The sequence below is a fragment of the Amblyomma americanum genome, chromosome 3 (genome assembly GCF_052857255.1).
Source record: "Amblyomma americanum isolate KBUSLIRL-KWMA chromosome 3, ASM5285725v1, whole genome shotgun sequence".
Classification (NCBI taxonomy): Eukaryota; Metazoa; Arthropoda; class Arachnida; order Ixodida; family Ixodidae; genus Amblyomma; species Amblyomma americanum.
Window position 1 is genome coordinate 186876715 of NC_135499.1, and position 24737 is coordinate 186901451.

Here is a 24737-nt window from a genome sequence, read left to right on the forward strand (position 1 = left end):
CGGGGCTGCTATAGCGACGAAGGCATAAACGAGCGATTAATCACGTTTTGCCGACGCGCGAACGCAACCTTGTCGCAGCAGCGATGTCCCTTTGTTTTCGTGCCGACGACTGAACGGGCGTGCAGAATTTCTCGCCCCTGCAGCCGGGGTGTCGCCTTCGAGGGCGCCTGCGCGCGAAATGTGCTTGGCCCGCCGCGGGGCGGAAAACGCGTAAAACTAGATCATCGCTCGTTATGGAGGCGGCTGAGGAATATGCACAGATAACGGGGCCAATAACTGCAGCACGGAGCCGCCGCGGCATGCGATTCCTTCGGGCATAATCGGGAATAAATTTTTATACTTTCTCATGGCGGGGAAGCAAACGCGTTTTGGCGCAGATACTTTAGGCAAACTAATATACAGAAGTTTTATGCTTTCTTGCCTCCTTCAGATCTTATCCGACTTGCCCGACAAGATTTGTGAAAACATGCTTCTTTTTCCTGGGTGAGGGGGGGGGGGGGGAGGAGAACAGGAACAAACACGAGGGCATTGACAACAAATTAACGGTTCGGTATTTTCCTGCTGCTGTGATGGTTCCGCGCAGGAAACGAAACGCATGCAGTGTTATCAGGTACCGGTGCACACTCAAAGACGGCGTTAGAAGACTGGAACTCGGACGACACAGCTCTTCGTAATATTGAAAATTGTTCGCCAAGTTTTTGTATTGATCAGGCGTGAAATGGTCGCCTGCGAAGGCTTTCGGGCTACGTTGCCGCTCTCGACATAAGAGCAAGTGGTCGTGTCAGGAACGAGGAGAAAAAAATTTCTACCGCGGCGTCTGAGTTTATTACCGGCCACCGGCGCCTTGTGTTCTCAATGCGGCATTTAATATTGCTCGCCTTTGTTTTCCCTGCTCCCTCCACTAAAACGCACCGGAGCTATGTCCAAACAAGAACTTACGCGTGCACCAGTCTCGTTCTGTTCCTTTTCACTCTCCCTCTCCCCCGAACGCACCCGCAGCATGGCGCTGCTCTTTCCAGAAGCAAATAAGCAAAAGGGCAGACAGAGACCATTGTAGATTCCTAATGAGCAGTACTCTGGTATCGCCTTCGCCTCCTCGCGCCTCCCAATTATTCCGCGCCTAATTGAATACGGAATCACACTTGACGCTCTCGGCGCGTGCGCGAGTCCCAAGGCATGCATGGCGCGGACTAATCTGCGGCCGCACCCCGCTGCGTGCTCGGCATGTCTGAGCAGCCTTGCGGCGAATAGAGAGGCAACAACAGCTTTGTTTATTTACTTTCCGACTCATTTATTTCTTCGCCTTTGTGCGGAGACCGCTCGGCGCCGACAGGTTCCCTTTTTTATTGGCCATAAAAAGAGGCTCCCCGCATCGGAGAGCTCCCCTCGTGTGTTGATGGCAGCATTGACTCACTGGGCATGCATGGCCGCCGTTGCCTTTTTTTTTCACTTCCACCTTGAGGAGGGTGCGCATACTGGAGAGATGAGGTAGTGTTGATTCAAGTGGTCGCTGAATGCGTTGATATGCGAGCAGCTAAACAGGAGGGATTCCAAGTAGCGAGTTATGAAAGGGACATGCTTGATGAAAAGTGCGTTCGTGATTGCAGAGTGAGAAAATAAACAATATATCTCTGCGAACTGAGCTTTCAATGAACTGCACTTTGCGCAAATTTGACTGTCATCGGCGTGAATGTTAATAAGGCGGATGGCAAACAAGCTGGTGTTGTCTTTTTTCCTGATATATTCAAGTGCGTGTGTGCTTCTCAGCGCTTTCGTCGTTTGGAGTGTGTGGTTTGCGTCGCTTATAATTTGGTTCCGAGCGGATGAATAACAAACACTGCGTCCCGGTAATATAATTAGCGTACTTACCTCAGGCTACTTCTCTCTCTCTCGCTTTTTTTTCTGTCTCCTGCAAATGCGGCTTGGCTGCTTTGATATCTTCTGTGCGAAATGAAGCCATGAATATTCAGACCAGTGCAGTAAAAGGCTATAGGTTGCAACGTCTGTAAACGCAGCCTGGGCAAGCAAATTATATCGCCAGTGAAGTAGCCTCTATCTGAATACGCAAGTGGTTGTGGGAGGCGTGTTCCGGTTGGGCGCTTTTTTTTTTTATTATATCAATACTTTCAACCTGTTCCAACGTTCCCGAGTGTGCCGTCTTTTGAGTTTTTTATTTTTGTTTAGAAAGTCATATCTTTCAAAACTCTGAGGCGTTGCTTTGTACAGTGTTTCTGCTGGTACCGTGTTTGCATTTTTTTTTCTCGGAACTTAACTCTTCTCTCGCTCTCCGCTCAGCGACGGATACCTTAATGCTTTCTTTGCTGTCCCTTTTCACTGAACTTCAGTTTCTCTAACAGAAGCAAACTTTCTCGCATAACCGCATTGGTTAGTACTCCATATTCGTTAAACTTTATATTAACCTACGTAATGACGGTTCTCGATTCTTCAGCATTCTATGCCCAACTCAGGGCGGAAGCAATCTATGACGCCATGCTTATAAGACGTGCGACGGAAAGGCGACAAAGCTATTTTAGGAGCACACGAGCGAGTGTTTAGGCTTCCCTTTTCAAAAATTTCTTTAGACAGTCTGTAGACTGTCCATAGACTTCTGTCTAAAAAGCCTATAAACTCTCTGTAGACAAACCGTATAGAGAAGAGTCTATAGGCAATAGAAATCCTATATACAGTCTATAGACAATCTATAAATTTATGGCCATACACATTTAGTAGATTTTTGTCTATACACAGTCTATAGACTATGAATAGACAAAAAGAAATATCTATAGGAAGGCAATAGAGTCTATAAGAAGTCTATAGACTGTCTATAGACCATTTTTGTAAAAGTCCACGCCATCGAGTTTCGGTGCAGGCATTGGGTGTTGAAATTTGTCTGGCAATGTCTTGTTCGCTCACTCACTCACGCACGCACGCACGCTCGCTGGCTCGCTGATTATATCCGCAAAGCAAATACGCGCTAACGAGCACCCCTGAGTTGGCAGCTACGACCCGCCCGCTATGTTTTCCTTATTTCGGCAACTGTATAGCAGTGGCTGTCAGGCCTATTTGTCCCGTCGGCGCTATCGTGTTAATTGTGCTAATTGTGCTGCACAGCTTGCGCCCGCTGCCTCGCGAAAAGCAGCCGCAGAAGAAGCGTCGGTGGCTGTAGCGACGGGGTCTCGCTATTGCTCGAGCTTGTTTTAATTAATTCGAACCGGGGGACGCCGCCCCCGCCTTTTTCTTCGGCACAACTCCCTTTGCTGTGCTCCTTTTTTTGTGTAATAACCTTCCCTCCTCCTCCCGAGTTGTCTCGCGCACACTTTGTCCGCGCCCTCCCTCCCACGCATCCCGGCGCCTGGGGCGTTTCGCTGTCGAGAAATGAAGCAAGGAGCGCGCCAAATTGAATGCGGAATACAGGCGCCACTGCTCGGGCCTTGCTCCTCCATTCTTGATGCTTTGTCGTCGACAGCAACCCCCCCCCCCCCCTCCCCCCTAATCCCGCACGCTCGCTTGGCGCTTTGTTCCATCCCCGCGCGTGAAGCAGCTGTGATTGTTTTGTCTACGCCCCGGAAGGCTGTCACACGGGCCTCACGCAATTCGTCGTGCGGCCGGAGACCCCGTCACACGCGTGTCGGCTGTTGTGCGACAAGAAAGCTGCCGCGCGGCGGGGAATTACACGCGGTGTGTATTATAGGACGCGTTCGGCGAAAAGAAGGAGAAAAAATAACCAGAAAGCACGTTTCATTTCGGTGACGCGACTGCGGGGTCTTTTTGCGAGAGAGAGCTGCGTACAGTTGTAAGCGAATAGCTTGTAAGTGTTAGTTGCGTCAATGTCTCCCTGTGGTGCGTTTCTTAAAACGCCTGGAACGATCGAGAGTTTTGTGTTTGCGACTTTGCTAAATTATCAAACCTATTATTTGCTTATAAGGCGGAACTGAGGGCGAGGAAAAAGACCTCCACGAAGCTCAGCTTCAGCTGGCTGACTGGAAAGCTTCTTTTGGGATGAGGGACAGGACCCGCCGCGGTGGCTCAGTGGTTAGGGCGCTCGACTACTGATCCGGAGTTCCCGGGTTCGAAGCCGACCGCGGCGACTGCGTTTTTATGGAGGCCATAAAACGCTAAGGCGCCCGTGTGCTGTGCGATGTCAGTGCACGTTAAAGATCCCCAGGTGGTCGAAATTATTCCGGAGCCCTCCACTACGGCACCTCTTTCTTCCTTTCTTCTTTCACTCCCTCCTTTATCCCTTCCCTTACTGCGTGGTTCAGGTGTCCGACGATATATGAGACAGATACTGCGCCATTTCCTTCCCCCCCCCCAAAAAAAAACAAACAAAACAATTATTATATGAGGGACAGAAAAGGCCCAGAAGTTACCCAAGCATGTGTCCGTATTATCTATTGAACATGTGCCGGCAATGATGGCTAGAATTAGAAACAGATAATAGAGAGCATAGGCCCCCGGATGAACACATACGTTAACTCAAGAAGGGCACAAACTTTATGCATGAACAGGCTGTCCATTAAGATATGAAACTGCTGGTATCGGAGCAGTGTCATTCTGTTTCCTGGCCGGTAAAAGACAGGGCAGTGGCCAAATGTACCGGGGCCCTCGAAAAATACTAATGTGCAGTCGACACAGCGTGCTTCTGAAAGGAAAGTGCTGGATATCGAAGTGGTTCGATTGGTGGCCGTTCCACATACCCTACGGTCGCATACTGGGTGGTCATCCGTGACAGTTTTTATTTAGTTATTTATTGATACTGCAACACTTGTTTCGATTTTAGGAGGGTAGCAAAAACAAAACAGTTTCTCAAAACACGCAAACACAAGCAAAGTAATGACAGTACAAGTTGAAGCTCTGCTGCTTGAAAAGGAAAATTCACTTGACAACCCTGCGTGCTCCGTAAGCTCCAGTTGCATATATAGTCGCGGGTTGGCACAGATTACTGCAACTATCACAATTAATCTATGTCATCCGCCGTATCGTCATGAGCGGATGGAGCGGACAGAAGGGAGTAACTGTGTCCCGGCAGCAGGCAGTAATACCATCACAGCCCTGCCAATTTAATAGCGTCCTGCACAAGCCGTGGCTCAGCACCTGCCCTGTGGCTGATCACGAGTTCACCTTTCGACTTCGCCGGTGAGAATTCTCCCTCCGGTCAGATATTTCTCTATTGTCTCCTTTCATAATTTCTTCTGTCCTCTCCACGACGTTGCCTTCGGAGCGCAGATAAGAAATGACTACCTCGCCGCTCATTGTGGTTTCGACGTGCGCGAGAATAGTCGAGCTATTGCGGCCCCGTCTAACGAGTGGCCCAGGGGCTCAACAATGAAGAAATATAAAGAAAAGAAGCGCGACTTCTTTCGTGCACAAGCACGCTTGGACGACCTGAGTCGGTAGCGTATGCGCTCGCCGGATCAGGCGGTGGTGGCCTGCGCAAAACAAAACGGGAAGCCCCGTGCTGAACTGCGCTGACGAAGGCGCTAGTCCATGCAGCAGCGCTGGCTGGATGATGTTTTTTTTTTCTCTGCCGCGCTCTGTCCGCGTTCCATGGCCGCGCAGTAAAGACAAGGCAGCGGGACGGCCGGCACACACCCATGTTGCCGTAGCCCGCCGCCGCGCATTTAAAGGATTCTTAACGATGCCCGAAGGTCCCGCGCCGTTTAACCTCGCCGGGGGTCAGCGGAGGTCACAAGGTGAACGCGAGAGAAGCCGTATATATGCACGCGCGCGCAGGCAGGCGTCCACCACCCGCCGCCCGAAATAGCCACCCAACGCCAGAAGGAAGCGCGCCGAGCAGCTCGACCGAACGCACGCGGCGGCAGCAGACAGCGGCTCGGCTAGGCACGACCCTCCCCTGTAATCTTCGGGCGCGAGACAGCAATGCTGCGCCGCGGACGAGATGCTTACACCCCGGCCACACTGAACGAGAGAGGAAAGATGTGCGTGGAAGGGCCGTCCGCGACGAGCCGGGCGGCGGTTCTGCACAGTGGACCCGTGACACAAGACGTCGGGATCAATTTAGAGCAGAACCGTTAGACATGTACCCGGCCCCGGGGCTTTGCGACGGTGTTTCTTTCGCAGTTCCTTTTGTGTGAGTGGGCACGAACGGATGACTCACGTGCTTTACCTCTTTGCTCTGTGGACCGTAGGAGAACGCTGTTCTTATTACTACTGAGCTGACTTTGTTGTCGAGCAGTGCGATGGCCAACATGAATAGCAATTATGTGCACGACCTTTGCTGGTTACTTTGCTGTTCTCGTTGTAGGCAGTCTTGCTTGTCGCAAAGCGCCGCCTTTGACTAATGTCGCGCCAATCTCTTGATGCAGACGCCTGCGGCCTTTCGGACGTGGCGCACATCGAAAGCCTGCAGGAGAAGTCCCAGTGCGCGCTCGAAGAGTACTGCCGGACGCAGTACCCGAACCAGCCCACGCGGTTCGGCAAGCTGCTGCTGCGGCTACCCAGCTTACGGACAGTCAGCTCGCAGGTCATCGAGCAGCTCTTCTTTGTGCGCCTGGTGGGCAAGACTCCCATCGAGACGCTGATACGCGATATGCTGCTGTCCGGCAGCTCGTTCAACTGGCCCTACATGCCGCTACAGTGACCTCCGTCGGGGGTCCACGCCACGCTGGACCCCTGGGCATCGTCTCTGCTGCCCACCGCGGCGCCCCTCTGGCAGCCACTGGCCGCCACCAGCCCGCTGGCCGCCGAGACTGCGGCCGATGTGCTTGGCGCGCCTCAGGACCCGTTCCGCAGGAATGGCAAGCAGCTGTGACCCGCTCCTGCTCGCCCAGGCACCCGGTGGTGGTGTGTCGGCTGAGGGAGTGCGGTGGCTTTCTTCGGCTCGGCCCCTTGAGGTTCTTCGGCACCCTGGTCCTCAAAGTTATGCCGATGGTCCTGGCCTGCTACTCAGGGCGCGGTCCATCGCTCGTGGGTGGGCATCCTGCACGCACTGCGGCGTTTTGTCAAGGGTTGTGAAGATGAAGCGAGGCAGCTTGGATGCAAAATCACAGGGCCCCAAATGACAGGAACCGCTCAGGCTGCTGCAGGACCTAAGTGAAGAAACATGCCAAAACAAAAGAAAGACTAGCCGTTGGAAAGTAACTGCGTATCGCACAGGGTAGGCGACAGCAGCTTCTCTGCAGCTGTTTTTAGCGTTGGCTTTCCAGCGTGAGGTCACCGTCCAAGAGGTGAACCTTTTGCAGTGCATGGCAAGACTTAGCAGTAGCGGCCCAGTGGCAATGATCTCGGGCATTCACCTCTTGCTCTACATCGTAGCAGGATAATCCTTGACGTCGGCCATTGATAGGCTATGAGGCTTTCACACACTTTCAAAGCACTTCCCCTGGGAGCCCTGCGATCAGCACCGAAGGAGAAAGCGAACTGCAGACTGATATGCCTGTCATGTGCATCGTCGACCAAGTCCTGGCATCTGAACCCGAGCACAGCAACTTCGGTGAAAGTGAAGCGGCTTATGGTCGACCGATCAGCAAGCCATAGAATGCCGACAACCAAACGCAGTTTTGCCTTTCACATCTTCTTCCAGACCACCGGTGAAATAAGTGCAGAAGTGGCTCAGCTGACGTCGATGTCCGATGAGCAAGAATAGCCAACGGGAGCAAGAGAATCACAGTGGACTGCGCGATGGTGCAGCATTAACGAACTTGAGCTTGTGTGCTCACGTGTACATGACGCCGAAGATCAAGTACAGCTCAACGGTTTGGACCGCAGTTCTCGCAAGCTGCAGAGAACAATCGTGGTGTGCAGCGTGCTTGGACGGTGCATTTTCTTTCTTTGTAAATACGTTAGTGACTGACTGGCAAGCTCACTCAGAAAACTCAGTGAGCGGGACATTGTTGCCACGTGGGGGAGACGAAAGCAGGAAACCCTTTTCAGTGTACAGATGATGCATACATACTCGCTCTCTCTATTCCCAGAGTAATCTGTCGAGAGTACCGCTACTGTTTCTCCCATTGCCCGCTGAATCACTTCAAGACCATCGCTTCAATTCCACACCGCGCATAGCTTGATAGACGATCGTAGACATTTGAAGTGATAACTTAGGAAGTTGTCTTCAAACACTTGCCTTGCCATGATTGTCAAAGGATTCAGTTTATGGGTGCCAAATTTACGCGTAAACCACTCGTGCGAAGGCCAAATCATCATCTCATTTGCTCATTGTCTCGAAGCTGATGGCATACCATTCTGGAACTCGTAGGCTTCTCATTCCATTTTCCGCTAGCTCGTCTATGTGTCACTTTAGCTGACATTGTAAAAAAGATGCCAGAAGCTTTCACAGCTCTATGAAAGGCTGCGAGGAAAAAAAATCTGACACTACTATAATCCATCTTGTTTATTTCCGAAGTTCAGTTTATTTTCTTGTGATATAGTCATAATCTTGAATTTTAAGTTATGCGATCCACTGCAATTCAGTGCGATATCCAGTGATGTCTCAAAAGAAACATTTACGCAAACTTTCGTTACAGCATCTCATTTTCTGACTTTCTGTGTCACATAACGCTAGTGCTGCTGCCAAATGATTCATGTGTCGTCGAGGAACAGTAACAAGAAGGTAGAAAACAATAAAGGCTAGCTGGAATTCAGGGCTCCCTTTAAATTCAACGTAATATAATCCTTCTACTCTATTCACGAAGATGACCAGTGAAGACTCCATAAAATTTTCTTGTAAAACTGCTAGGAAAGCGTAGGAGGCTTACTATGATGATGACTACTCATAGCATGTTACTTTTTGGCAGAACTTCCTTGTCATCGTACCTGGAATTGAAGACATTTGCTTACTGCCTGTACATTTAGTTTCGTAGCTCGCAAATTCGAGATGCACGAAAAGAGGGTTCAGGGGAAATAAGAAGCCTGTTTTCATTTTCATCCTCACTTTTAACATGCTTTGACACTACCGTCAGAACTTTTAAGGGACGCCTTTGCTTACTAAATTAACAAGCAGCGATTCCGGGAGATAGGGACACACAGCTAAAAGGAACAGCACTGCATAAGACAGGCAATTGTTGATTAGTGTCGTGCGGAAGTTTGAAAATTGTACAGGCAGTAGGCAGGCTTGTCTCCAGTAACAATTCATCAGGGTCCTTTAATTTCGCGCTTTCCACACTTGAAATGTTCCACTCTTTTAGGCATTCAGTTCAGAGCTACCGTGGATTTCTCAATGAGGATATTGTTTGCTTGCATCGTTACGTGCTGTTCAAGCCCTTAGCAGTTGGCGATCTCGGCGGCCTTTGACACCATTGGTTTCTATATAGTTATTGCTCATTTTACGCCATCTCATATGGTAACAGAGCCAAATAAAGCACGGTAAACACTACACGATGGGGAACACTCAACAAACACATCTGAACTTGTGTGTGTGTATTCAATTATGTGTGCGTGTGTGTGTGTGAACGTTGTACACATTGTGGTATTTTATCTGTGTCGATACAGCATCTTTGTCCCTGTTCTATCTTTTCGCTTCTGCTTTGTGAACCCCTGGAATTTTTAGGCTGAAAAAAAACAAAAGGTAACAAAGTCGCTCTCCTTTAGCACTGTTCTGACTGGCTGCATTGAAACTAAAGCCCAACTCATTATTAGATTTATTTAAAATGTATTTGTAAATTGGACGCGTCCATCAAATGCTCAACTGGCAAAGACCGGAGTCAGAGGTTTGTGACTGTCACGAGCACTCCAAAACGAAAATGAAACGTCAGCTTCAATATGTTCAGTGTGACTTGCGGGTAATGCGTAGCCTGTTAGCACAGCGCTCGGGCAGAGTGACGGAGGTTCCAGCCATCCAAAGCCAGCCGAAGCTTCATCATTGCACACTTGTACTTTCGATTCTCACGCACCGCTGGGCTGTGGCGCCGTTCATTTGTTGTTGGTACGCTTTGTACGATCTGCGAATTGCATTTTTCTCTGAATAAGCGGCCATATGTGACGGCAGGCGTGTTCTGTGAGCTGTGAACATAATGTGGCTTTAAGATGAAGGACACCGAGCGATTGCAGAAGTTCGGCTTTACTCAGCTCGGGACAACGGGGAAATATTTCCGTTCGATGGTCCAGTTTGGTGTCACACATACAAAAAGAAACTTTCGCCGAGTTCAGTATTAACATCATTGGTGCAAGTAAAAGCGTTCGGGTGTATTAATCTCGGTAACGATTTGCACTCAGAGTTTTGGTCCGTGCGCATATCAGCTCAGCCGCAAAGACGTGCTTGGTATTAATGGTTATTTTTTTGTTTTGTTTTTTCAGTATTGCTTGTTTAGACGAAATTGAATTGACCGCTGCAGATGCCCTAGAAGCATCCCATTTCTCGATGCCCCAAAATACGAGATGCCGACTGAAAACGTTACGATATCTCATAGGTGTTTCACCTAGTTTTTTGGTTACCTTCGGACACTGATCAGAGTTGTGCTGGGCCAGACTTTTATTTTTGGATTATCAGCTTGCCAGTTACTGTAAAATGTATCTCTTGGGCTCTTACAGAACATTTTCTTACATTTGCTGAAATTTTAGACAAACCTGAAGGTGCCCTTGTTACGCCATTGAATGGAAGGCTCACGGTAAGACAGTTGAGAATCGCCCTCACTCATCGAGCTGTACTAGTGATGAAAACTTGCATAAATAGCCGTTATACGGAACTCCACCTGTGTTACAATTTTTTTTCCTCTTGCAAACTGAACCTGCGCGCAAGGCTGAGAGAAATACTTGCATAAATAGCCGTTATTCGGAATTCCACCGGTGTGTAACAATTTTTTTTACTCTCTCACAGATTGAACCTGCGGGCAAGGCTGGGAGAATTACGCGAAGCTAAGCGAATATTGCCTATTTTGTCACCTTGCTGTAAAGATAGCTGTAACTTGAAATCTCTGCGGAAGACGGTGGCAGTGCAATGAGGAATAAGTGTGTGCTTTTAGTGCTTTCTGTAAGTTATTGCGCCGTCAAATTGTTCGCAGCGGTTTTGCGACATCATGCTGCAGAAGAAGAGAAAAATAAATATAGAACGGAAACGTTTCCCCTTTGTCCAGGTTGGTTTTTTTATAGCCGTGAGCGGCAGGCTTCAGCTCGAAGTCGGCCCACGCACGCAGACCCACCAATTCATTATTACAGCGCAGTGGAGAGGAGTGATACTGATCACAATAAAGTGCAATTTTTTTTCTCGAATTCGCTTGTTGTGTCATTCATCTTGATTTCGTGTTCTCGACGTTCGTGTTCTGTGTACGGTGCCGTCAACACTACCAGGAGGCCAGCGTAGGCATTCTTGTTACGCACCTTTCTGAGTTCTGCACGACTTCCCAATTCGTTCGCGGCCCCCATTCATGATTTTGCTTTCCCTCAAGCTGAGTTCCCCAGGCCCCGTTATTTTCAGCGTTCTCCTTGGGTAACTAAGCATCGCGGGGACATGCGCTCGAATAATGGTTGATTGGCATGTCATGATTAAGGAGATTTTTGCGCGAATAGCGGATTCGGAGGTGAGCACTGCATGAGAAGAAAGACAGGAAAGCCGAGACGAGGATGGTTAGGTATACAGCCGAAAGCAACATAAAGGTGGTCACTTTAATCTTAGCCTCTACCTGGGTTTCCGGCAGAAGCTTTTAGCTTGCCACTTATTTTCTTTGCTTCACCTTGACATTTATCGGAGACCAAGTGGTTGTCTATGAAGGAAAGATTTATTGGCGTTGTCCAGCAGCTGCGAAACCGATTAGAGCCATATTTTTTCCTTAATTCGTACAGTTATAGGGCATATTTCTACAAATACTGGGTTCTCGCATCTCAATCGAGCTGATCAAGTGCAGGAGGGAACGGTGTGTGGGTAGTAGTATAGTGCTGTCCTGACATGCTTGGCTGGCTTGTGGTGACAAGGACCGGCTTGGCCTGGTGTGGCAGACGAACGCACTTGGAGCGCTCGATCTGTGTTCTCTAAAAGGGTCACCACTGAATTTCTTGTAATGCGTCACTGCAGCGAAAACGAAACGCATTTTGGAAAGAACTATATAACCTGGTATCGATATCGCAACCTCACCGATTCGATCTCGCTTTATTCGAACCGATTGCTTGCTCCCGTCAACATCAAATCAACATCATCTTGAGCTATGTTTAAAGGGACACTAAAGGGAAATATCTATACCCGCCGCGGTGGCTCAGTGGTTAGGGCGCTCGACTACTGATCCGGAGTTCCCGGGTTCGAACCCGACCGCGGCGGCTGCGTTTTTATGGAGGAAAAACGCTAAGGCGCCCGTGTGCTGTGCGATGTCAGTGCACGTTAAAGATCCCCAGGTGGTCGAAATTATTCCGGAGCCCTCCATTACGGCACCTCTTCTTCCTTTATTCTTTCACTCCCTCCTTTATCCCTTCCCTCACGGCGCGGTTCAGGTGTCCAACGATATATGAGACAGATACTGCCCCATTTCCTTTCCACCAAAAACCAATTATTATTATTATTATTATTATTATTATTATTATTATTATTATTATTATTATTATTATTATTATTATTATTATTAATATTATTATTATTATTATTATTATTATTATTATTATTATTATTATTATTATTATTATTAAGGGAAATATCGAACTATGCAAGACGGATAGACTGACTACTCATCGGGAACACTACCGACATTTTTTCGACGCAGAAAGGTGGCTGCGTTGCTGAGAAAACCGTAATGTCCCGGAAACCTTCCAGATTCAAAGCGCCTTCGAAAAATGAACCGCCGTGTGGCGTTTTTGTAACTCGACCAGTCATAGGTACGAAAACCGAAAGTCAGCAGATCAGTGGTCACGGCGGCGATGTGCAAGCGCAGGGCGCTTCTGCCAATTATTATTTCGGTGGGGACTCTCCGCTGCATCGCGGGAGTCTGCATCTCGTTGCAAGCTCCATCCAGGGTGCGAAAGAAACTACGTGAAGTTGCCGAGGGCCGCTGTAGACTGCGGAACGAACTGCTGATCGCGCTCACTCATGCATACACCGGTCAAGATAACGCGAGCGTGTGGCATTCGATGCTTTGTGTGCCGCCGTGAAGCGGACAGGTATGCTTCGAGGGACCCTCAAAAGCATGCGAGCAGCAGTTGCGCTCTAACGTATTTATTCAACAGCCCAACTGAGTGAAAAATTGCGCGTGCATTTCTCACCAAAAGGCGCACTGTGCTGTCGATTATCGCGTATTTGTTGACTAAATACACAGTAAGTATGATCGCAGACAACTACATATTAAGCCAAATGAGAGGTGATGGTGCATACCAGCGTATCAGATATTTTTCAGCTCATCTTAAAGCATACCTAAATAATCTGCGATTCGCTGATGGCATTGCTTTGCTGAGTCACTCAGGAGGTGAACTGCAAATCATGATCAATGAGTTAGGCAAAACTGAACGGTGGGTGTAAAACAAGCAGAAAACTACAGTAATGTTCAACAGTCTAGCAAAGAAACAGCAGTTCACAATTGGCATCGAGGTACTGGAAGTGGTAAAGGGATACGTCTACTTAGGTTAGGTAATTACAGCTGATCCGGATCATGAGAGGGAAATAACAAGAAGGATAAGAATGGGGTGGAGCTCATATGGCAGGTTCTCTCAGATCATGAATGGCAGTTTACCAATATCACTGAAGAGCAAAGTATAAAACAGGTGTATCTTACCGGTACTAACCTATAGGGCAGAAACATTGAGGCCGACGAAAAGTGTACAGCTTAAGTTAAGGACAACGCGGCGAGCCATGGAAATAAAAATGGTAGGTGTAATGTTATGAGACCGGAAGCGGGCAGAGTGTGTTAGGGAACAAACGCGGGTTAATGATATCCTAGTCGAAATCAAGAGGTAGAAATTGGCTTGGACAGGGCATGTAATGCGAAGGCAAGAAGAGAAGGCAAGCGTATACCATGCAGGGGATAGCAGAAAGTTAGGTGGGCGGATGAGATTAAGAAGTCTGCGGGGAAAAGGTGGCCACAGCTGGCACATGAGAGGGTTAATTGGAGAGACATGGGAGAGGCCCTTGTCCTGTAGTAGGCGTAGTCAGGCTGATGATGATGGTGATGATGCCTTTCCAGTGCGCAGAAAACATGGAAGACCACGCGCTCGCATAGGGCTTCTCGCGTTGACGACATGCATGCAAGTGGGGTGTCTGCATGAGCGCGTAATAAAAAGGAAGGAACGAACACTTTGCAATTTCTAAACGCCGGCAGGCTGCACGAAGTAGCCGATTCCACAGTTGGCAGTTCGGAAAAAATTTCAGGGAGAATAGTTCCAGGAAAACGTGTCATGGAGCACCCACTTTGATAACCTTTCTCTAGACCTCAATAGATCTCTCGGCTGCCTATATAGAATATGTTCGCTTATACCTTTGTCGCTCAAAATCTCTCTTTATTACACCCTCCTTTGTTCCAGACTTTCCTGCTGTTTCTTGGTGTGAGGTACAAGCACCAGTAAAAATTGCCTCCGTTTACTAAGATTACAGAAGCGCGTACTTCGTTTATTGGAGAGGTATGTTCTACACCCACTAGACTTACCAACAGGCCCACTGTTTGCAAAACACTCTTTGCTAAGAGCTGATGAAGTTTATTATTTCAAGTTACTCCAACATGTTCGAAAAACAAACTCCACGTATAGCTAGCAATCTTGCTGGTACACACACGCTCGCACTTCGCAAGCAAGAGCATAGAAAGCCTCGAACACGCACTAAGTATGGCAAAAGAACATTTAGATAACCAAGTTCCGCTACTTTTCAATAATCTGCCACATGACGTCGACTTGAACAAAGTTGAGAAAAAAAGCAGTAAGAGCACTGATTATCGAGAGAAAAAAAATCGATACCAGTGATTTTTTCTCTACTTTTTTTGTAACGTATGTCAACAGTGACTTTTTTCTGTTTTGATGTCGCCTTCTTTCTCTATACGCTCGTCAAGATGATGATGATGATGATGTCCTCAGGCTTAATGACACATATCGACCGGGGGGGGGGGGGGTGGCATTGGCCAGGATGCATTCCTGATACAAACGCGCTCATGGGCAAGGAGTGGAGTAGTTCAAGATGCCTGAGCTTTGCATCTGTATTGATTTTATTTGCCTCCTTTACGGTAATAAGCCTATTGTATGTATTTGTGTATATTTATATGTGCAGGAGTCTGCATGACACCCGCCGCGGTGGATCAGCGGTTAGGGCGCTCGGCTACTGATCCGGACTACCCGGGTTCGAACCCGACCGCGGCGGCCGCGTTTCGATGGGGGCGAAACGCAAAGGCGCCTGTGTACTGTGCGATGTCAGTGCACGTTAAAGATTGGTTTTTGGGGAAAGGAAATGGCGCAGTATCTGTCTCATATATCGTTGGACACCTGAACCGCGCCGTAAGGGAAGGGATAAAGGAGGGAGTGACAGAAGAAAGGAAGAATGAGGTGCCGTAGTGGAGGGCTCCGGAATAATTTCGACCACCTGGGGATCTTTAACGTGCACTGACATCGCACAGCACACGGGCGCCTTACCGTTTTTCCTCCATAAAAACGCAACCGCCGCGGTCGGGTTCGTAACCGGGAACTCCGGATCAGTAGTCCACAGGTGGTCGAATTATTCCGGAGCCCTCCACTACGACACCTTTTTCTTCCTTTCTTCTCTCAGTCCCTCCTTTATCTCTTCCCTTGCGGCACGGTTCAGGTGTCCGCCGATATGCGAGGCAGATACTGCGCCATTTCCTTTCCCCAAAACCAATTTTCATTTTCATTTTCTACATTTCTTATTGTGTAAATAGTTTGTGTATATTACCTCTCCCCCTATCCTCTCTTCCTGTCGCCTCACCTCTTTCATTTCATTTCTACATTTTGCCGGCTATCCTTTATTTCCGCTGCCCCAGCTCAGGTGATTCAGTATCGATGGCAGAAGCCGGGGCTACCAAAAATATTTTCCTTCCTTTTTATTATTACTTTAATAAAACCACTTACAACTACATTTTCATTTTCTGCATGGCACCGAAATGCATGGACTGTATGTATTTGACTAGGTATTGACCGTATCGACAAAAGGTGCATTTATGAATTTTACTGTAATGCTGCCGAAACTGTATACATAGGAAAGTCCTCATCGGGCCACGTAGCAAGTGCACGCTGCATGAACGCCGTTGACAGCCAGCGATTCTGTACTTGCTGCATACAACGGCTACACGTAGCCTGAGTGCACATGCAGAATGCGAGGAGAAAGCTTCAGCGTTTGCGACTATCCTTTCCCTCCGTTGTCTGTTTTGCGTTGTTCGAGACCATTCGCACTGTCGGCTTTGCTCATCGCGCTGCTTTCCGCGTGTTTCGACGGTAATCGCCCATCGAGACGGTGAAACAGCGTTTGGTCACGAATACGTCACTCGCTGCGCGAATCTTCCAATGGCAGCGCCACGTGTACCTCGCTTTCGCGCACTTTTCTGGCTTATAAAAACGTTGTTTCCGGTAAAAATCACATAACAGGTAACCCTAGCCTGTCAATCTATAGTTTCACTCCTTAGTGTCCCTTTAATTGTACATGCGCACAATCCCAGCATATTTTGTGTCTGAATCAACGAGGCTCGAGTGGACATGCCGCGAGAGAGGATAGCGGGAAGCGCATTGTGCAGGAAGGAAAAAAAGCACTGCTGTTCTCGCGCAGCAACAACGAACGCGACTGACGAGAAGGAAGCCAAGGAGGGAAGCAGGGATCACAAATTAGGGAGTTCAGGGGAAGGGCAACAAACCCGCGGCGTGTGCGGGGAGGGTGGTGCCTTGCAGCCGAGGGCGCTGCCCCACGCCGCGCGTGGCCTTTCATATTTATCTCCCCGGTCGGGCCGCCTGTCAGAGGCAAACCGCGCTAACCGCTGCGCAAACCGACCGAGCGTCACAATCCCCGACGCCGCGTCGTGGGCACGACCCGCAGCGCCAAGGGGGGCCGTATATGCACCAAGGAGAAATGATCGTTGGACTGCGTTTGCTGTTGGCTGAGAGCAAGCAGGCTGGAGCGTTTTTTTTTTTCCGGCGCTAAAGCGGGCCCGGCAAGCAACGAGAGAACCTTTCGCAATGTAAATCCCTAGGCCAGTTGATAGCGGCAATGCGAAAGTAGACGCACGCGCAGTCAGCCAAAAATTGCTCCATTAATTATGCGCGAGAAGCGTGCTTTTTCCAGTTTTCAAAATAGTTATCACCTCTACGAACAACACCCTGAAGGAACTTTCAACTTACATGCAGAGATAACCGAACTTGTTCTTTCATGTTGACTGAATGTTGCATTTAATATTTATTGCAAGGCTGAGCGCTCAAAAGCGATCAGCGAAAGTCTGTGTTTCTTCTTTTGCCGTCCAGCATCTCGCCGCAGTTCAGTGAAGCAGGAATCAGATTCTGGAAGCTCTTTTCGGTTTGCAACGATCCGTGGATGCAGTGACTGTGGCGCCGCTGTGGCACATTGCGCCAACGTGATTACCGATGACGGGCACGCAGGGAGTGTGCGAGTCGAAACAGTGGGGAGTACATGTCTCCTTGCGAACGGAAAGCTATGGGAAATCTGACCGCGATTTGTCGACGCTACGCAGCTAGAGCTTCTGCAAACGCTGACGTATTTTTGTTTGAAAGGACTGGGTATCAACACCGTGAAAACACTACTGCGAGTCGCATCACACTGATAGGGTACTAATGGAATCTGACAAGAAGGAGGGTCACAGTTCTGTGAAAGACAGTTCATATCTCAGGTCGACTCGTTTTCATGGCGAGCGTTTTGCGATCTCGAAACAGAGTGTACAGTGAGTCGCATTTCTAGTACAACGATGTTTATTTCTGTCATCATCAGTTAACTGGTACCATACCAGTGACTACCATTTCGAGGAAAAAAATAATAATAATAATTGGTTTTTGGGGAAAGGAAATGGCGCAGTATCTGTCTCATATATCTTTGGACACCTGAACCGCGCCGTAAGGGAAGGGATAAAGGAGGGAGTGAAAGAAGAAAGGAAGAATAGGTGCCGTAGTGGAGGGCTCCGGAATAATTTCGACCACCTGGGGATCTTTAACGTGCACTGACATCGCACAGCACACGGGCGCCTTAGCGTTTTTCCTCCATAAAAACGCAGCCGCCGCGGTCGGGTTCGAAGGAACTCCGGATCAGTAGTCGAGCGCCCTAACCACTGAGCCACCGCGGCGGGGCAGCGAGGAAAAAAAATATTCCCTATTTTCTGTGATTCCGTTTCACGAAAACAGGTCTTGTTATTAATGTCAATGCTTGTGCACCCAGCACAGTTGTCTTCAATTGCGTAAATGGGACCGCGGTACGCCTTCATCTTGAGCGAAGTAACTTCGAAAGTAAAAAAAAAAAAAGCAGGCGTGTTTAGTTTCTGAGATAGAAGCGATGTCTCAGTTGCGTAATGAACGCTGTTTACTAAGCTACTCCGTGCTGCTCTCATTGTTCAGCTGAAAAAAAAAATTACCAGGGCGCACTTCACAGTGATGACTCGCCACACAGGCATAGCCAACTCAGTTCACACAAAAAGGCTGCCTGCGTAAAAAGCGGCGCATGTAATCTAATCGGGCAACATATAACGAAGCTTCTGTGAAAAAAATATGAAATGAAAACCACCGCGGTGGCTCAGTGGTTAGGCTGCTCGGCTATTGATCCGGAGTACCCGGGTTCGAACCCGGCCGCGGTGGCTGCGTTTAGATGGAGGCGAAACGCTAAGGCGCTCGTGTGTTGTGCGATGTCAGTGCACGTTAAAGATCCCCAGGTGGTCGAAATTATTCTGGAATCCTCCACAACGGCACCTCTTTCTTCCTTTCTTCTCTCAGTCCCTGCTTTATCAGCCTTCCCTTACGGCGCGGTTCAGTTGTCCCCCGAGATACGAGACAGATACTGCGCCATTTCATTTCCCCAAAATGAAATTGAAATTCGTTTTTCTTGCCTTTCTTGCAAGCAAAGTATGTTTGGTTGATATTGCGCGAGTATTTCGTATATGCCATCCAGGTTCTTAAGTAGACCTCGGCAGTTCCAGTGGATAATGCTCTGGATTAGTGGAAGTTATTCAGATGCCGCCGCCTTTATCAGGCGGCTTGACTAATAATAATAATAATAAAAATTGGTTTTGGGGAAAGGAAATGGCGCAGTATCTGTCTCATATATCGTTGGACACCTGACCCGCGCCGTAAGGGAAGGGATAAGGAAGGGAGTGAAAGAAGAAAGGAAGAAAGTCTTTTTGGTCTGAGGCGGTCTAGGAGACTCCTCCTCTCTTTGGGGGACTCCCTCAGCGCCTCCGACGCTGAGTATCTCGGCGTCACCTCCATTGCTTCCGGCGGAGACTCAGATGCAGATGGGGATTTGTCAAGAGGGAAAGACTCCCTCTCACTTGTCTGTGGTTTCCCAGCGGTCTGTGCAAAGTTGACCTCTGGGACATGAAATGTTGGTGCAGCCGGAGGCTGCTTGGTGACGGGCCGAGGTGGGCGCGCATCAGCGATGCTGTACTGCGTGCCCACCGTGACGAGACGCCACCCGGCGCGCTGCGTGAGCGTATTCTTCCGGAGAGAAGCGAGAGGTTCTTCCGGGCTTCCGAGAATGTAATGTTTTCTCTTACTTTCACCTGAATTACTTTCTTCTCATTTTGAAATGCGATCGTGAGTACGCAGCGTGTGGCCCGTGACAGTTTAGCCATTCTACTTGAGCAGCACTGCAGTTTTCAGTTGGGCACTCGTGGGTACCACACCTTGCAGAGGTGAGTTTTCCGCGGCATGTTTTGGATCCATGTCTGTACTTTTGACAATTGAAACATCTTCTCGGGTTTAGGGTATCGGGAAGAACTTTGCAGCGGATGAACTCTGATTTCACAACATCTGGAAGGCTGGACCGTTGAAATGTTAGGACGATATGGTGTGTAGCCACCTCTTCACCGTTCCGCCTTATGGTGATGCTGCGAAGGGCAATGACACCTAGATCTCGGAAGCCTTCCAGGAGACCAGTTTCTGTTTCTTGGATCAGATCTCTTTCTGAAATGACGCCTTGCACCGTGTTTAGAATGCGGCGGGGAGTGATGGTCACAAGGAGGTGAGCAAATTGCTTTTGCCTCAGAAGGATGTCAGATTGGTCTTTCTGGGACACTTCAATAAGAAGGTCACGGGATGAAAGTTTTTTTTTGCTTTGTACTTTTTTCGTATCATTTTATCAATGGTTCTAGCGATAATAGAGACCGACATTTTGGCAACTGGGTCATTTTCTACAAGAGAATGAGCAACCAGGAAATGAGGAAAGTGGCCACAGTCAGGTCGGGTACTGGTGCAGGTTTCATCGGTGCGGTTCCTTTTCAGGGACCGATCAGGCTTTTTAGAAGAAGAAGTACTCATGCGATGCGGGTATGCTGACGGTACCTCAAATGTCGCATGTGCTTCACCGTCTTATTCACAGGAAGGTCTCGGAGCCCCCCGACTGATAGACAGACGAGGAACCCATCGGCCGGAGCTTGACCATGGCCCCGACCGCCACCGTGCATGGTTTCTACCATTCATCTTAAAACCTATCGCCATTGTGGTGATGACAGCTTCAGTATGGGGGCTAAGGGTTTGTGGTGGCGTCATGTACCATCATCTTGAGACTCAAGGTGCCCTTGTGGGGACCTGGAATCCACACACAGAAAACCTAATAGCTACGATAGAACGTGTCCAGAAACAAGCAACACGATTTGCAACCGGAAATTATAATCTTACAGCTAGAATATCCGAAATATGCGAAAGATTGAGTTGGAAAACACTCTCGCCGAGCAGAAAAGTACTAAGATTCCTTCTCAGTATATACAAAAAGTATGGTGGAGCTGCCATAAAAAAAACTTAAACCAATAAGCTCCTGCCTGTGCCACTACGTATAACAGGCTTTCTCAGTATATACAGGAACACAACAGGTATTGACAAAACAGCGTACATAAAGGAGCCGCATAACGTTTCCTCTAGGCGAGACAGTGCTAACAAAATTAGGCCGTATCAGTGCCGTGGTAATGTGTTTAAATATTCATTTTTTCCTAACACGATTAAGGACTGGAACGAGCTCCCGAACGAAGTGATGGATGCGCCTGGTATTGAAAATTGTATTGAGAGCCTTCTTCAATGAGTTTTTCTTAGTGTTTTTTTATTATTATTATTTTTAGCCTATACTACGGTGTGAGCTGTTCTTATCTATTTCCTTTTTATTGATACACATTGTTATTGCACTCTGTATGTTTTCCAGTAATTTTGATTTTGGTGTTGGTCATTGTTAGCTGATGTATTCATGTGCATTATGTCGAACTTTTTACCACTGTATGACCCCCACGTACTTAACGCCCCCTACATTAATGCCTTCTGGTGGTGTAGGTATTCTCAAATAAATAACTAAATAAATAATAAAACAACATAAAATGAAGAGTACTGCTTACTGCGGTGCTCCGATATTAAAAGTGTCCAAAGGCGCAAAGTTAAACCTCAGTCGCAAATCCTTCCCAGCGCCCGCCCTCTCGTCAGCTCCGCGTTTCCCGGAACATTACTCGGAACAGGCAAGCGTCGACCCGAGTGAGACCCACAAGCATAGGGGGCATTCCGAGAGCGCGCGGCGTCCCCTTGCGCCCTGCGGCGGCGGCTACCGTCAATCGAGAGGGATCGTTACAACTACCGCGCTACGCCGCACCAATCAGCGCCGTCGGAGCGGCTCCTATACATGTCGCCGGCGTGAGGCAATCACTGGAGCGTCTCGGTAGAAGCGACGACCCGTTCTTATCCACTCGGTTCGAGAGAGACAGCGCGGCGGCGGAGACGGGCAAACAGTGCTTCTCTTCAGCCGCGATCGCTCGTGCAAGTCTGCGCAGATCGCGACAACCAGGAAACGCCGTTCCTGACGTGCCAGAACTAATTTAAAACAACTGGCCTAACGGCCGATCGTCCGGCGAACCGTGCTGAGGCCGACACTTCCAAAGCTGCCCGTCACATTTATTACACAAACGCGCGCTCACGACTTCGCCTGTGCGCGTGCGAACTGCGGCAAAGGAAACGCGAAGGGTTGCCCGCTTTCGAGGACGAAAGGCGAACAGGGGGGAGGTATTTCCACTAACCGGTTGGTCAGCGCAACGGACACATTAACCGAGTTTCGTGAGACACCATTTCCCGTTGCGCGCCGCGCGGTGTATATACGCGAAGGAATGCTGGACGCCGCGGACCTCGGCGGTGGACCTTCTTGCGAGTGGGTTCTGCTCTGCGAAGGGTGCGGCTGCGGGCAGGGGTGCGTGAGGACACCCGTTGATCAGTGGTGTGTGAACTGCTCGAGTCAATGCTGCAGCGCTTGCGCTGTCGTCGCGTCCAACTGTGCGCCATACTACAAAATGGCTGCTTTGTTTTTATTATAGAATGCCTCGTCTTAATTCTTTGCTCTTGCTTTTCATTAAACGAGTGCTTGATGAGGAAGACGGCCCCTCGACGGAACCCGCTAGCTGTGACAAGCAACAAGAAAATGAAAACCTAGCTCGTATATGGGTTTGATTTTTTGCGAATGCGAAGGAATGAAAAGGTTTGAGAGTTCTGCTCACACGAGTGCCTTGTACGCTCCGCGTTAATCATATATGGAATCCTCGATGTCAGGTGTATGTCGGCGTAGCAAGAATGAACACGATGCATGGAGAAATGTTGTCGATAGCGAGAAACTGCCGCGAGCAAAGTGACTTCGCGCGAGTTAAGCTGAGGATTCAAAGTTCGAAGCATTGGCTATTAATTAGGTAACTGAAGATGCCAAATAAGGAACTAAGAAAAGGACACAGCTCGGCAGTTTCCAACTTGCTCTACAAATTTTACATAGGAAATTTACCGCTAAGTTAACGAACAAAAAGTTATAGCTCATTATTCTGTGCTAATCAGCAAGGTGTCGCATTGCAGGCTTTTGAACGCCAAGGCGTCTCGAGAAAGGAACGGCTGCCGTCCGGCTGCTGCTCGGGACCTCCGTTCCGAAGATGTTGCGCGCCCCAGGGTATGACTGACTGTTTTGCTATGTGATCTCATATATTTCGTCTCAGTTTATAAGTTTGACCAGTGCTTCAGATCTATCTCTAATAAATCAAATTGATCAATGCATCTCATCGACGCCTGCTGGTCTCCTTCATCGATTCGGCAGAGCTCTCGTCCCGGCACGGAAGCACGCTTCGTTACAAAGGTATGAACACTTTTAAGGTATGCTGACCGGGCCAAGGCCAATGCCTGTTTTGCCGTAGAGCCGGTTTTAGTTTTTAAAGCTTGGAACAAGGTAGACGAAACACCCGGTAGATTAGTCTGGCAAACACGGCGAAAAAAAAAAAAAAAGCCGGAAGAAACTGCTGCGCGTGCTCCCAAACCAGCACTACAAGCGTACTGTCCTCAAAACGATTGCCTCATATTACGCGTACAACACCCTGCACAATCGAACTCCGCTATTCCTGGGTTGCAGAGAAACGGTTCGTGCTCGACACCTCTCTAGCACGGCTGCGAAAGGTATCGAGGCGTGCGTTTATAATGCAGCCCCACACACTGCGGAAATGCGCGTTCTCGCCGCCCAAAGGCGCCAGCAGCAACGGCCTCTCATTTGTAACACGCGGCCTTTTCACGCTTCGAGTTAGCCGGGGCACGCAGCCACACTAGCCGAATTCACATTCGTCACGACCGGCGCAAGGAGCGCAAACGCCGAGCGACGCGCCACTTGCTCCCTGGACGGTATGGAGAAGAAATGAATGGGCCAGAGAGAAAGAGTGCGCGCAAAAACACTTTTTCCGTTTTCACGCTCGGCCTGACAGGAACAACGTTGCCCCAGCAGCGCGGCGTGATCAGGCTGATCCCGAAAGGCGCCCCTCGCACTGCGAGCAGCTTCCTCGGCGCGACGTTAGGAGACGAAAACGACGTCGTCGGAGCGTTGTCCGGCGCAGCTGGTCGAGCCTTTCCCCGTCGGGACGAGTGGACGGCCGTCCAGCAGGCGTAGGGGGGAGGCATCTGCGTGCGCTAGCCAGTGGTATTTACAAGAGCGCATCGGACTGACCCGCTAAGGGGTCGCTGAACCGTGGCGCGCTCGGCGGCCGACCCCAAAAAAAGGAGGCGCTCGCCGCACGCGCGCCTTCCCGCCGTCGCTGCACGCTCTGCTCGCCTTTGCTATTACACGCCGACTCTGCCGGGCAGGGTTGCCTGCCGTTGGGCACATTTTAAAAGGAGCCTGAACTCGAGCTAGAAGTAGCCCCGAGTAGCCATGCCATTCATCTTAGCGCCACATTTTTTTACCAAATAGAACGGAAGTGATACTATACGAATACAGTTGTTATTAAATAACAATAAATAATGGCACTTTGAATCAACGAAAGAAACAGAGAAAAGAACACAAAATTTTGGCCCTTCTGCAGGGTCTTCAAGCCACGTGTACTTTTCAAACAAAGAAATGAATTATTAAACGCCCAATACGCTTGGGCAGTGATACTGCAGGAGTAACTTTATCACAATCTAGCCAACAACTCACTAGGACGTCGAAGCTGCTTTTGATTTGAAGCCGGAGACCGAACTTGATTCATGGACCCGCCATTAGGCAGATCCATCTTCATTTTGTTGCGCATCTGTTTTTTGTCAAGTCCACACAGCAGAACACGCACTCAGCGTCAACATTAGAAAGTGGAACTGACAAAACATTTAATGCGCATCCCCGATGGCGGGGATAGGGCTATTTAAAAAAAATGGTTAGTAGATGCGCCTTAATAGAAGTTCGAAGTAGCCAGAAAGTAGCCATGACCCAAACTCGATAT

The 24737-nt window shown here is 49.0% G+C and overlaps 1 protein-coding gene across 4 annotated transcripts in view; it reads left to right on the forward strand.

Annotated features, from left to right (window-relative positions):
- Positions 1-11163, forward strand: part of svp (COUP transcription factor 2) — a 159664-nt gene extending 148501 nt beyond the window's left edge. For 2 of the 4 annotated variants that reach the window (XR_013313398.1, XR_013313399.1), the window contains 2 exons: positions 6327-10410; positions 10445-11163. Coding sequence is in view for 2 of the 4 variants with exons in the window: in XM_077659209.1 (XP_077515335.1) it covers positions 6327-6601 (275 nt within the window). In the remaining 2 variants the exon portion in view is untranslated. Of the gene's footprint in view, positions 1-6326 lie in introns of all 4 variants that reach the window. The other 2 variants (XM_077659209.1, XM_077659210.1) reach the window with 1 other exon arrangement.
- Positions 11164-24737: the final 13574 nt, after the last annotated feature.